The 12,740-nt window shown below is 30.9% G+C and overlaps 1 protein-coding gene across 2 annotated transcripts; it reads left to right on the top strand.

Moving 5' to 3' along the window:
- The first annotated feature begins 5,309 nt into the window (after positions 1-5,309).
- Positions 5,310-10,355, top strand: LOC101508379 (uncharacterized). Of its 2 annotated transcripts, none has more exons than XM_004506313.4 (3): positions 5,310-5,630; positions 6,329-9,094; positions 9,867-10,355. In XM_004506313.4, the coding sequence occupies exons 2-3, from the start codon at positions 6,502-6,504 to the stop codon at positions 10,241-10,243; spliced, it is 2,970 nt and encodes a 989-aa protein (XP_004506370.1). In that variant the 5' UTR covers positions 5,310-5,630; positions 6,329-6,501; the 3' UTR covers positions 10,244-10,355. The 2 variants fall into 2 exon arrangements, with proteins under 2 accessions (XP_004506370.1, XP_004506369.1); XM_004506312.4 differs by having other exon boundaries at positions 6,272-9,094.
- The last annotated feature ends 2,385 nt before the right edge of the window (positions 10,356-12,740 follow it).

Below are 12,740 nucleotides of genomic sequence, written 5' to 3'. Positions count from 1 at the left end.
CTTTCCCTATAACGTAAATTTTCCTAAGGGATAGGAGGTGCACAATGTAGTGGAAAACGGTCTTGATTGCTATATTACAAAGATAAAGTAAAAAATTATAAAATCAATTAACTATTGCCATATTTGTCTTCATTAGGTAGTGGTCATTAGAGTATTCATCAGCTTCTTGAGTATTAAAGCCTTCACTTATTTAAAAGGGTGAAATTTTCTTTCTATGAATTCCTTCTAGGTGGTGCCTCATGGTTTGGTTGACCTATTTAATTTAGCCAAGCATTCATCGGCACTCTTTGCCCTCCTTACATTTTTAGCACACATATTTGATCTTTGTTTTCTCGATCCCTATTTCGTGTCTCTCTAGATCCCTTCTCTCGAGCAATCTCCTCAACCTCGATGTGTTTCTCGACCTTCATCCAAATCTCATTCGAAGAGCTTGTCTTGCGTAAACTTAGGGCTTCACTAAAAGTCTTCGAGCTCAAACATTTCTCTAAAGCCATGACAAATATATCTTCCTTTGACTCTTCAATTTTAAGGGAATCGCAGTTGAATCACACCACATTACTCTTCAAATTCTCGGTTGAGCATTGTTGGACATTAAACAAGTCTACGAGGCAGCCCTACACTCCACTTATGAGCTACATCTTTCAAAGTACCAACAAACATTTTGCAACTCAAGATATCATCAGATACGCTTATGAAATCATCATTTGAAACATCGAGATGTGCCTTTGGTGGTCTATACTGCTGTGACATTATTTGTAGTAGCTTAATCTATTGCCTTAGTTCACTTTCTATAACCTCCATTTGGTTGCCTGAGCTCGCATTTTCGCTCTTGTTGTCTCAACTAGGCCTTTCGAACTTGAGCTTTTTCTTGTTGACATTGTTGCTTCTCGCTTTGTAGTTGTTGTAACTCATGCACCACCTCTAGTAAGTGATCTAGTTGTCGGTTGGAGTCTATGTTTTTCACAAAACCGAATTAGGTTTAGGTTGGTCTATGTTATACCATAATGTTGAATTGGTTGAAAATGGGGCGAGATCGTAGGAAAGTTTTATCGTTGCCCCACAGCGGGCGCCAATGTTCACATATGTAAACATAAGATACAAATAGTGAGCTATCCTATAGAGCTACCTAAGGGGAGCTCCAAGAATACTATAAAATAGCTAAAGTAAAAGTAAAATATAAGAGATAAAATGAATTTGCCTCTTCTACCTCCTAAGTGTCTCCTTTTGTAGTCCTATCTTTTTACCTAATAGTACCTTCTTTGGATGTCCAAGCCCATTAGGTTACATTTTTGAGATCTAGAGTACTTGTTCGTACGAGTACTATAAAGCATGGAGTTGGTTTCTCCTTCTCCATGCAGCTTGTTCGTACAAGGTGCGTGGAGTTGGAGCATGTAACACCCCAACCATTACCGTTATCGTCGGTGCTACTCATGACTTTCTTGCCCCCTATCCACCCAGTGAAAATAGCGATTTTTTCCTTCTGTGGGATTCGAGCCTGGTACCTAGGAGATAAGTATCGCCTCCACACAATCCCACTACCAATTGAGCTAATTGCCTCAATTGGTAGTTGGGTTGAGCTGAGCTAAATGGTGAAGCTAAGTTGGGTTGAGTTGAGCTAGATTAAGCTGAATGGTGAAGTTGAGTTGAATCGTTGAGTTGAATCGTAGAGTTGAGCTAGGCTGAGATGAATGGTGGAGTTAAGTTAGGTTGGACATGAACGGTTGAGTTGTTGAGCTCAGCGTGACCTGAACAGTTGAGTTGAGCTTGGTTAGACCTAAACGGTTTAGCTGAGTTAGGTTGTAATATGGTTAGGGAAAGCTTGGTTATCGTGGAATGGCAGGGTTCACGTGGTATGATCATCTATACTAGTCCAAGTATCAGTTTAGTTCTTAAAGTTTTAGGTAGGCTTTTGAAATTGTGTGAGAAGTTAATTTATTTTCTAAATTTAATGAAATTAGAATTTTCTATTTTGTGTAACACATACTATTAAATTAGTCCCTCTACCACCACAAAAAACATGTTATTGGGTTTCGTTGAGTATACAAAATCAAAATCATGTATAAGTGATCAATTAAGTGTTGCAAAAAACTTCTTGTTGCCAAGGGCTTCTCTTGACAATATTAAAATTATAAAGAACCTTTGCTTTTGTAGCTAAAATGACCATTAGGAGCACTTTTATTGTTGTTGCATTTGTTCATCAATGTCATATTTCTCAAATGGATTTTATAAATATTTTTCTAAATTGTAATCTTCAGGAGGAAGTTTATATGATGCATCCCGTATGTTTTACTCATAATTTAGGGGAAGTGTGTTAGAAGAAAAGACTTTATGGTCTTAAACAAACTCATCGAGCTTGGTTTGAGAAATTCTCTATTGTGATTGGAGTGCTCTGATTTTCCTGGCCCTGCTTTATTTCTAATGTCCACTTCTCATTGTTATATTATAGTCTCCTTATGCATCTCCTTATGTATTGATGACATGATCATTACAAGGGATGATGTTGATGGGATTAATGAGTTGAAATTATTGTTTGCCAATCAATTTTAAATAAAGGATTTAGGCATTATTCACTACTTCTTGGGATTAAGTTGTTTACTCTCCTAGAAGTTATCATCTTATCAATTGAAGTACATTTTTAATATTCTTGAACAAGCTCATTTTTCAAATACTCGACTAGCAAATAGTCCTCTTGACATGAACGTGAAATATATTCTCTCTGATGATGTTCCTCTACGAGAATCCAATTTTGCATCATAGTTTTTGTTGGTAGCTTGGTATACCTTACCATTACCAAACCTGATATTGCTTTTATTTTTGATGTTACTAGTCAGATGGTTGTTTCTTTTACTACAATACATTGAACAATTGTTCTTTTTCCCTTATATTATTTAGTGTTATGCCCTTATTGCAAGAAAACTAATTTCCAACAAACAAACAAAATTGGTGGAGGTCTAACGCAAAATGTTACAAGTGGGGTCAATTAAGACATATGGAGAAAGTATACAACTCTCACAAACAAACAAAAATTGATGTCTACATTAGTGAGGATCAATGAAAAGAAGAAAAACTACTTGCAATATCATGTTTTACAACCAACAAATCCTCTAAAGCTTGGCTTAATGACAATGATTGCATAAACCACATGACTTATGGTTAAGACCTTTTCAAAGATCTAAACAAAACAATTGTTTCCAAAGTCTGAAATGGGAATGGGACACACACTGCAATGAAATATATCATAACAATTGCAATTAAAAGTCATTCATGTTTAAAACTAATTTCCAATGTTTTACATGCTCTCGAAATTGATCAAAGTGTTGCTCAGTTGTTGGGGAAAGGCCACAAAGTGTTATTTGAATATAAATATTGCGTGATTAAATATCCAAATAATAAAGATGTGATCACTATTTAGTTGAAAGACAAGAGTTTTACTTTAGATTTGATGAGGAATGAGCATATTACTAATGAATAAGAGAAAAAGGAAGTATATGAATTCAAAGAAAATCATGAAGATGTATTTGTGTTGAAGAAATTTCATGTTAAGGAGAAGAATGTAGATGTAGGGGAAGAACCATGTAACAACCATAAAAAATTTGATGTTTCTATCATAGAGCCCACACAAGAAACACATAAACTGAAATTAGCCAAAAGAGGATAAATTTAATTATGAAGATATTCGAGGTAAATTTAGATGTTGTTACAACCAAAATAAAATGAAGAAATCTAACATAAAAAAGAAGAAAGTTAAATATTCATCTTAAAAATATAGTTTAATCTCTTTAGAAAATCATAAATTAAAATTTAGTTTTAGTTTTAAATACATTTAAGATAAGATATAATTAGGATATAATTTATATTTGAAATTTTGTTTAGAATATCATTAAGATTTGTTAGAATTTGCCCCTTATTTTAATGATATAATTAATATATATATTTTTGCATTACAATTTACTCTTATTTAAAGAGCTCTTAATAAGTGTTAATGAAACTTCCATATATAATATATTTTATATATTTTTGCAAATACAAGTAAATAAAACAAAATCATTTTTTTCTATGATTCATATTGCTATCATCATTGAGGTTAAAGATCTTAATAACAATAATTAAAAATAAAGATTTTTTAAGTGGCTCTCCACTATGGTTGAGAATAGGTAGACTAATAGGTAGGGTTGTATATGAGTCGGTTTGACCCAAATTTAGTCTAATCGGTATTCAAACTGTGTAGAGAATTTTGATTTAGATCAGAAAAATAATCCGTCATTTATAATATTGGATCAGTTTAGGTTAAACCGTTTATTTTTTATTTGGATTGGGTTAGATCTTGGTTGTTTTAAAATTATATTCTTAACATCAAAAATTACATTACCTTATATTTTTCAAAAACATAATATATAACTTATTTTCACTATTGTTTTAGAATCAAATATATACACATACAATAAATATCAAATTTATAAATTTTATCATAAAATACTTGCAAGCATGAAAATAACCAAAGTTGCAGGGGTCTAAAATAACATAAAATATTTGTAAATATCAAAATAACCAAAGTGCAAGATCCTAAAATAACCAAAAAATAGACGATCAGTAGATCCTAAAATGTTTGCAAAAAATATAAGGTTTAGACATAAAGTAAGAATTACAAAAATAATTGCAGAAACTGAGTCTTCCGATTTTACCTGGTCCAAACCCGATTTAACTAAGTACCCAAATTTTAGTGACCGGTTTTCTTATTTTGAAAACCAAGTTCACTCAATCACCTAATCCAAACCATTTTTCTGGTCGATCCGGGTTGATGAATTTTAACTAACCGATAAGCACCCCTACTAATAGAGTTTTAAGGTCTAGCCTACGTCAAACTCAATTTAAGCTAGACTTTTTTTATAAATAGACAAAATTAAGACTTTTTAGAAGTTTATTTAGCTAAAAATTGTCAAGCTATGGACCACAAAAATATTCTTTTAGGCCAATTATGCCGTTCTTTTTATACAAATATAAAAATTATTTTTTTTATTAATATTATTATTTTTTGTCAAATAAATTAATATTATTATTATTTTATATTATATTTTAAATATGATATCATATTAAATCTTTAAAATGATATGTTAAATCTAAAAAAAATATACTTGATTTTATTAACTTATTAACTTGTTATTGTATTCTAAAAGATTTCTGATTACTTATTTGAAGATATTAATAAGAAATAGGTAATGAAGTATATTAACTAAGTTAAATCAAAATTAAACTTTAAATTTTATGGATATGACTATCTCTCTCTTTTGTATATTTGCATATGGACAAGTTATAGCCCACCCACTCATTATGAAATTTGTCTTTCTAAGTTTCAACTTTGGTCACTCTTTCTCCATAACATAATGTGTCCTTTGGAAACTTCCAACTGATATTTCCATCACAATAAAATAACTATAGAACAGTGTGGTATGGGTATGGCTACTTCTTAGAGTCATCCATCAATAATTCCATTTTATGTGCATTTCAATATTTCAATAAATTATCTCTTATCAAAACCCATTTGCTATTCTCACCCCACCCACAGATTTGCTTCAAAATAATTCTCAGTTAGCATAAAAGAAGGAAGAAACACTCCATACACTGAAAATCAGGTTAGATAATCAAATTCAGATATTATCTTTTTTTTTTTGGAAACTCAGATATTATCTCTCATATATTAGTTCTTGCTACTGAAATTTGTATTTTCTTTTTCTTTTTCTATATATCCATCTTGTTCTGAGTTTTAATTAGTGTTTGAAAACAAAATAAAAGAGCAAAATTAGATTATAAGAGTGTTCACCAGACTAAGGCTTGAATCTTTAACAATTTTTTAATTATTATTATAATTATTCCAACCGAAAGGTAGCATAATTTCTAATGTCCATGGTTGTAATAATAGTAGTATTAGTAACTCATTATTAAAAAGAAGAAGTACTATTATATATTCAATCATAATTATTACTTATGTGTTCCTTGCATTTAGAGCAAATTAGATTAGAAACTCTTGTGTTTGAAAAAGATGTGAAATGAGTGACTTTAAAGCATTATCTCTTTCTTCAAATCTTTGATTAAAATCATAGTAATGACAGTGCAATGATTCTTTACCTATACTAACAAAATTGACATTTCAACTTCACCTTTTTTTTTTGTCTCACACTTTTTGTTTTTTCTGTGCACTATTTATTAATTAATTAATGTTATGTCTTATTTGTAGTATTTTAATACACACTGAATGTTTTCATTGCCTAATCAGTTGTTTCTTTTGATGGTGACCCTTTTTCCTTCAATAATTGTTCATTCATCATCAAAGTTCAAATATCATCCACAATCCGAGTCACAACATTAAGGTTTTTCATGTCTCTACGACTGTAATGTGATCACAATTGATGCAACATCAGCCGCATTTGTCTGCAATATATCTCTGCTGTATCAAAGATCGTGACACGACTGCAATTTAAAACCCTGTTGCCAAATTTGTCTCAAATGGCTAATAAGTGTGTCAACAATTTCTTTCAATTTTTCAAGTTGTTGGAAATTATGTTACTCACTTCATACTATGTTATTTATTTCCCTCCTTGTGTGTCTCAAACAATTGAAAAACAAGCCCTTCTTGATTTCAAGAACCATTTGAAGGACTCATTGAATACTTTATCTTCATGGAATGAATCAAACTACTCTCCATGTAATGGTTTTCATGGAATCACATGTGACTCATTTTCTGGAAAAGTAACAGAAATCACACTTGATAATAAGTCCCTCTCGGGCGAAATTTTTCGATCAATATCAGTTCTTCATAGCCTGCAAGTTCTGTCATTACCATCAAATTCTATTTCTGGAAATCTTCCATCAGATATAAGTAAACTCACAAACCTCAAAGTCTTGAATCTATCGGTAAATGAGCTGGCTGGAAGAATTCCGGACCTGTCTCGACTGAGAAACCTTCGAATTCTTGATCTCTCGGCGAACTATTTTTCAGGTAATGTCCCGAGTTGGATAGGGAATCTCAGTGGACTAGTTTCACTCGGTCTCGGTGTGAACGAGTACAATGAGAGTGTGATTCCAAAAAGTATTGGAAATTTGAGGAACTTGACTTGGCTTTATCTTGGTGGTTCTAATTTGATAGGAGAGATTCCAGAATCAATATACGAAATGAAAGAATTGAAGACACTTGATATTTCAAGGAACAAGTTAAGTGGCAAAATCTCAAGATCGATTTCGAAGCTGCAAAATGTTTACAAGATCGAGCTGTTTTCGAATAATTTGACAGGTGAAATACCTGTTGAGCTTGCAAATCTTACTAACTTGAGAGAGATTGATCTTTCTGCAAACAACTTGTATGGTAAGTTGCCTAATGAAATTGGTGATATGAAAAATTTGGTTGTTTTTCAATTGTATGATAATAAATTTTCTGGTGAAATTCCTGTTGGATTTGGTGAAATGCAAAATCTCGAAGGATTTTCGGTTTACAGAAACAGATTCACGGGGATTATTCCTGAGAATTTCGGCCGATTTTCTCCGCTTAAAAGTATCGACATATCCGAGAATCAGTTTTCGGGCGGTTTCCCAAAGTACTTGTGTGAGAAAAAAAAGTTGAGAAACTTGCTTGCATTGCAAAACAACTTTTCTGGTAATTTTCCTGAGACTTATGTTCCATGCAAGTCACTAGAAAGATTTAGGATCAGTAACAACTTTTTAAATGGAAAAATTCCAGAAGGTATATGGTCACTACCTTATGCAAAAATAATTGATTTTGGTTTCAATGATTTCAGTGGTGAAGTATCTTCACAAATTGGTTATTCAACTAGTTTAAGTGAGATAGTTTTGATGAATAACAGGTTTTCTGGTAATCTTCCATCAGAAATTGGAAAGTTGGTGAATTTGGAGAAACTTTACTTGAGCAAGAATAATTTCTGTGGTGAAATACCATATGAAATTGGTTATTTAAAACAGTTATCCACTTTGCATTTAGAAGAGAATTCATTAACTGGTTTAATACCAAAGGAGCTAGGTGATTGTTCAAGGCTTGTTGATTTGAATCTTGCTTGGAATTTTTTATATGGAAATATTCCTAAGTCAGTTTCATTTATGAGTTCATTGAACTCTATTAATGTATCTAGAAACAAACTTACAGGCTCTATTCCTGATGATTTGGAGAAAATGAAATTAAGCTCAGTTGATTTTTCAGAAAATATGCTTTCTGGTGGAATTCCTTCTGGTCTTTTTGTTATTGGTGGAGAAAAGGGTTTTATAGGAAACAAAGGATTATGTGTTGAGAAAAATTCAAAAGCTTCTTCACTGAATTATTCTTATTTGAAGATTTGTGATACAAATTATGATGGTGTGACAAAAAGGGTCTTTGGATATAAATTTGTATTGCTCATTTTCATTGCTACTATTGTAGTTTTAGTTGTTTTGTTTCTTTTGAGTTGTAGAAGAAATGGAAAAGAAAAGAATTTAGGAGTTGAAAAGGAAGTAAATGAAAAATGGAAACTAGCAGCATTTTTCAACCAACAAGTAGTAGAAATTGATGCTGATGAAATAAGAAGCAATTTAGGTGAAGATAATTTAATAGGCTATGGTGGTACCGGAAAGGTTTATCGAGTCGAGTTGAAGCGAACCGGCACCGTGGTGGCCGTAAAGAAGCTAGAGAAAGTAGCTTCTTGTGTGAAAGTTTTAGGTGGTGCTGAGACAGAGATTTTGGGAAAAATTAGACATAGAAATATAGTTAAACTTTATGCTTGTTTAATTAAAGGAGGATCAAAACTTTTAGTGTTTGAGTATATGTCAAATGGTAATCTTTTTCAAGCTCTTCATAGAGGAATAAAAGATGGAGGGAAAGTAGCATTGGATTGGAATCAAAGGTATAAAATTGCTTTGGGAGGTGCAAAAGGAATTTGCTATTTACACCATGATTGTTCTCCCCCTGTTATTCATAGAGATATTAAATCAAGCAACATTTTGCTTGATGGAGATTATGAGGCAAAAATTGGTGATTTTGGTGTTGCAAGGTTTGCAGACAAATCTCAGATTAATGGTTATAGCTTTTTAGCTGGCACACATGGTTATATTGCTCCAGGTAAATTTTAATATACTGTTGTTGTTTTAAAATTTAGAGGAAATTGCACTAACTTTCTTAGTTCCTTTTTAAATGATACTCACTTTCTTTTAGTTTTAGAAAAACACTCACCTCTTATATATTCATTAAAAAACTGTACAAATATTTTTGTCACATGCACATCTATTTATGTTATTTACCATATGATCCTATTCAAGTTTTAGTTTTAATTTGTAGAGATGCGACTATATATTTAGTTTTTTGTAATTTTGAATGGTATAATTATGTTTTTAGTGGCACAACTAAATTGTGTATTATAGTGGTTTTTTGATAAATGGCATATAGAGATGTAGGTATAACGGAAAAAAATAATATACAAAATATTTTTAAGGAGTACATGTAAGTGTCTTTTAAAAACTAAATGGAGTGTGAGTGGTTATTTAAGAAGACTTCAAATCATGTAAATATAACTCCCTAAAATTTATAAATATTTAATTTTTTATTAGACAATTATATAAAATATGACTTGAGATTTTTTTTTTTACTTGAGACATGATTTCTACTTACATTAAAAAGTTTGATGACTATAAATGGATGGTTATCAAGATTTATAGATGGGATGACAATAAAAAAAGTTAATTGTCATATAAGTGTAAAAAGATTTTACGTCACAATCATTTATGGGGTATAGTTTTAGAGGTAATGATAGTAAAAATCAAATAATTAATAGTGTAAAAATTTACATTTATATCAATGAAATCCTAATTTATATATTTTGTTGTGATGTGTGCAGAATTGGCTTATACAACTGAAATAACCGAAAAAAGTGATGTGTATAGCTTTGGAGTGGTGCTATTAGAGTTAGTAACCGGAAGAGAAGCTGTTGAAGAAGAATATGGAGAAGCAAAGGACATTGTTTATTGGGTTATGACTAATCTCAATGACCGTCAAACTGTACTCAACAATATTCTTGATCATAGAGTTTCATCAATGTGTTTAATTGAAGATATGATCAAAGTCTTGAAGATTGCTATTAAGTGCACAACTAAGCTTCCAACTTTGCGACCTACAATGAGAGATGTTGTTAAAATGCTCATTGATTCTGAACCTTGCAAGATGAAATCTCAAGGATGTAGTTATCTTGAGAAAGATTCGGTGTGTTTTCTCTAGTTTTTTTTTTTTTCTTTTCAAAAGCTAATGCTTGCAAGATATTTCTCAATTCAAGAACACTTTTGTTACCTAGTTGAGATTTGTATGATAATAATAATTATTTTTGGCGAGATTTATATGATTTATATTCTCGCAACATGTTTAATTGATTAAAGATATAGCTTTAGGAATACCTGAGTTTTTGGCGAAAGGTATTCCAAAAGCAATCTCAAAACACAAACTTCAAAGACGAGAACTCGTTAGCTTGTGATTCTTCTCCAATCGGTACTCCTAATGGGGAAAATAGGTTATTTGTTATGTACCGTATATTAGAGATCATAGCCTATAGATAGATTGATGGGCAATTGGATTTCCTTTATTCTCAAATGAGCTATCACTAACATCTACTTATATTTGAGCTTATATCAATAATTAAATAATGAATTATCAAAATAGAAATCTAATAAGTCTTATTACTTAATTTGATCATTAGTCAATTAAGGTCCTTAATTGATAAATAACTAATATAATTAAATAAAGATATGTGTCCACAAAATAATATTGGAATATAATAATAAAATATTTCAACAATCTTCCACTTAAAGAATATATCTTAATAATTATATCATAATTCTTTAAACGCGTCTTTGAATACTATTTATCTTTAGGCTTCTTCTTTACAATTTGCTCCAACAATGATATGAAAGACCTTAGATGTCAAGCCTTTTATCAGCGGGTTAGCTAGTATGTTGTTTGTCTCTACATGTTCGATTATTTAACAACAATAACATGTATATTAACACACTTTAAAAAAAATACTATTAAAGCACTTTACAATTGTCTTATGTCTCAAGATTACTTAAGTGGTCTTTCAATACCTTTTACTAAATGCAACCAAATGACATAAATAAATTAACATTTTCTTAGGTTAAGGTGTTTACTTTATCTAGACATTTAAAATATCAGAGTCAAACCTATGATGATCGCCAAGCTGTAAGATTTTTAATTTTCGAGTATAAGCTCCATTGTTCTCCTTAACAAACCTTACGGTTATGGGTGTTCAAAAAAATCAAAAATTGAACCAAATGCATATTTGAACTGAACTGAACCGAATAGTTTTTGAAGTGAACTGAGTTATAAAAATTTAGAACCAAATTGTTTTTTTCAAGACAGTTTATTAACCAAACTGATTTTTTAAAACTAGAACCGAACCAGTTTTCAGTTCGAAAAAACTGAACCGAACTAGTTTTTAGTCCGAAAAAATTAGAATTGAATTTTTTTCCAGGAGTAATTAGGGGTAATTATGTAAAATTTGGCCTATAGGAACACAAAAATAAAGTTAAAACCAATTTTGTTCAGTTCAAAATAATAAACCAGTTCAACGATCTATAAAACAGTTCTATTCAGTTTTTTGAACTGAAAAATCGATTCGGTTCAGTTTTCAAACAATTCTAACTCAGAACTGAACTTTGTCCACCCTTACTTATGGTTACCTTTGTCAACAATCCAAACATGAATTTCTCAAGTATCTACTAGATGGTCTTATTATATAAGCTACTTTTGAATGTGTTTAAATAACATCATTCATAAAACTTCCCTATTAAATAGAGAAAAATAATTAAGTTACTAAACTGCCATATTTTTTATAATGGTTAAAAAATGGAAAGGAAAAAAAAAAGTCTCACTTTAGTGATTGAACATATCCCCTGGTATATTGTCTTTCACGTTGAATATATTTACAACTTTATGGATATAATTCTTTTGTTATAACTCAACGCACTTTGAGAATAATCTATAAGATTCATAATGCATGATACAAAAGAAGCGTCCCCAAAAACTTTCATCTCTAAATATTTGTTAGATATATCTCAGTTTTACGCATCACATATATATCATTGATGACTAAGTAAAATAAAATTGACGCATTATACTAGGTATATAAATTGGCTCCCAGTGGCCTTTTAATACCAACAATTCTCCTCAATAGTAACCTTGAAACGAAATGAGATTATTATCTTATGAGACTTTGTAGCAGGGGTGTTCAAAAAAATTAAAAATTGAACCAAACTGCAGAACTGAGCTGAACCGAATTGTTTTTTAACTGAACTGATTTATAAAAATTGAGAACCGAACTGTTTTCGAACTGATTTTCTAAAACTAGAACTGAACCGAACTAGTTTTCAGTTTGAAAAAATCGAACCGAACTGGTTTTCAATTTGAAAAAACGAACCGAACCGGTTTTTATTTTAAAAAAATTCAATCGAATTTATTTTTTTAGAATTAATTAGGAGTAATTATGTAAAACTTGGTCTATATAAACAAAAAAACTAAGTTAAACCGGTTAGGTTCAGTTCAAAATAATAATCGGTGCACCAGTTTATAAAACAGTTCATTTCGGTTTTTTGAACTGGAAACCAGTTCGATTCGGTTTTTTCAAACTAAAAACCAGTTTGGTTCAATTTTCAAACGGTTCTAGTTCAGAACTGAACTTTGCCCACCCCTACTTTGTAGTATCACT

The sequence above is a fragment of the Cicer arietinum genome, chromosome 6 (genome assembly GCF_000331145.2).
Source record: "Cicer arietinum cultivar CDC Frontier isolate Library 1 chromosome 6, Cicar.CDCFrontier_v2.0, whole genome shotgun sequence".
Lineage (NCBI taxonomy): Eukaryota > Viridiplantae > Streptophyta > Magnoliopsida > Fabales > Fabaceae > Cicer > Cicer arietinum.
This window is presented reverse-complemented; position numbering and strand designations above follow the sequence as displayed.

Bases quoted from the DNA above. Each gene is read 5' to 3' on its own strand.
- LOC101508379 (XM_004506313.4), top strand. From the start codon at position 6,502: ATGGCTAATAAGTGTGTCAACAATTTCTTTCAATTTTTCAAGTTGTTG. The intron at 9,095-9,866 runs GTAAATTTTAAT...TGATGTGTGCAG, and splicing joins ACATGGTTATATTGCTCCAG to AATTGGCTTATACAACTGAA.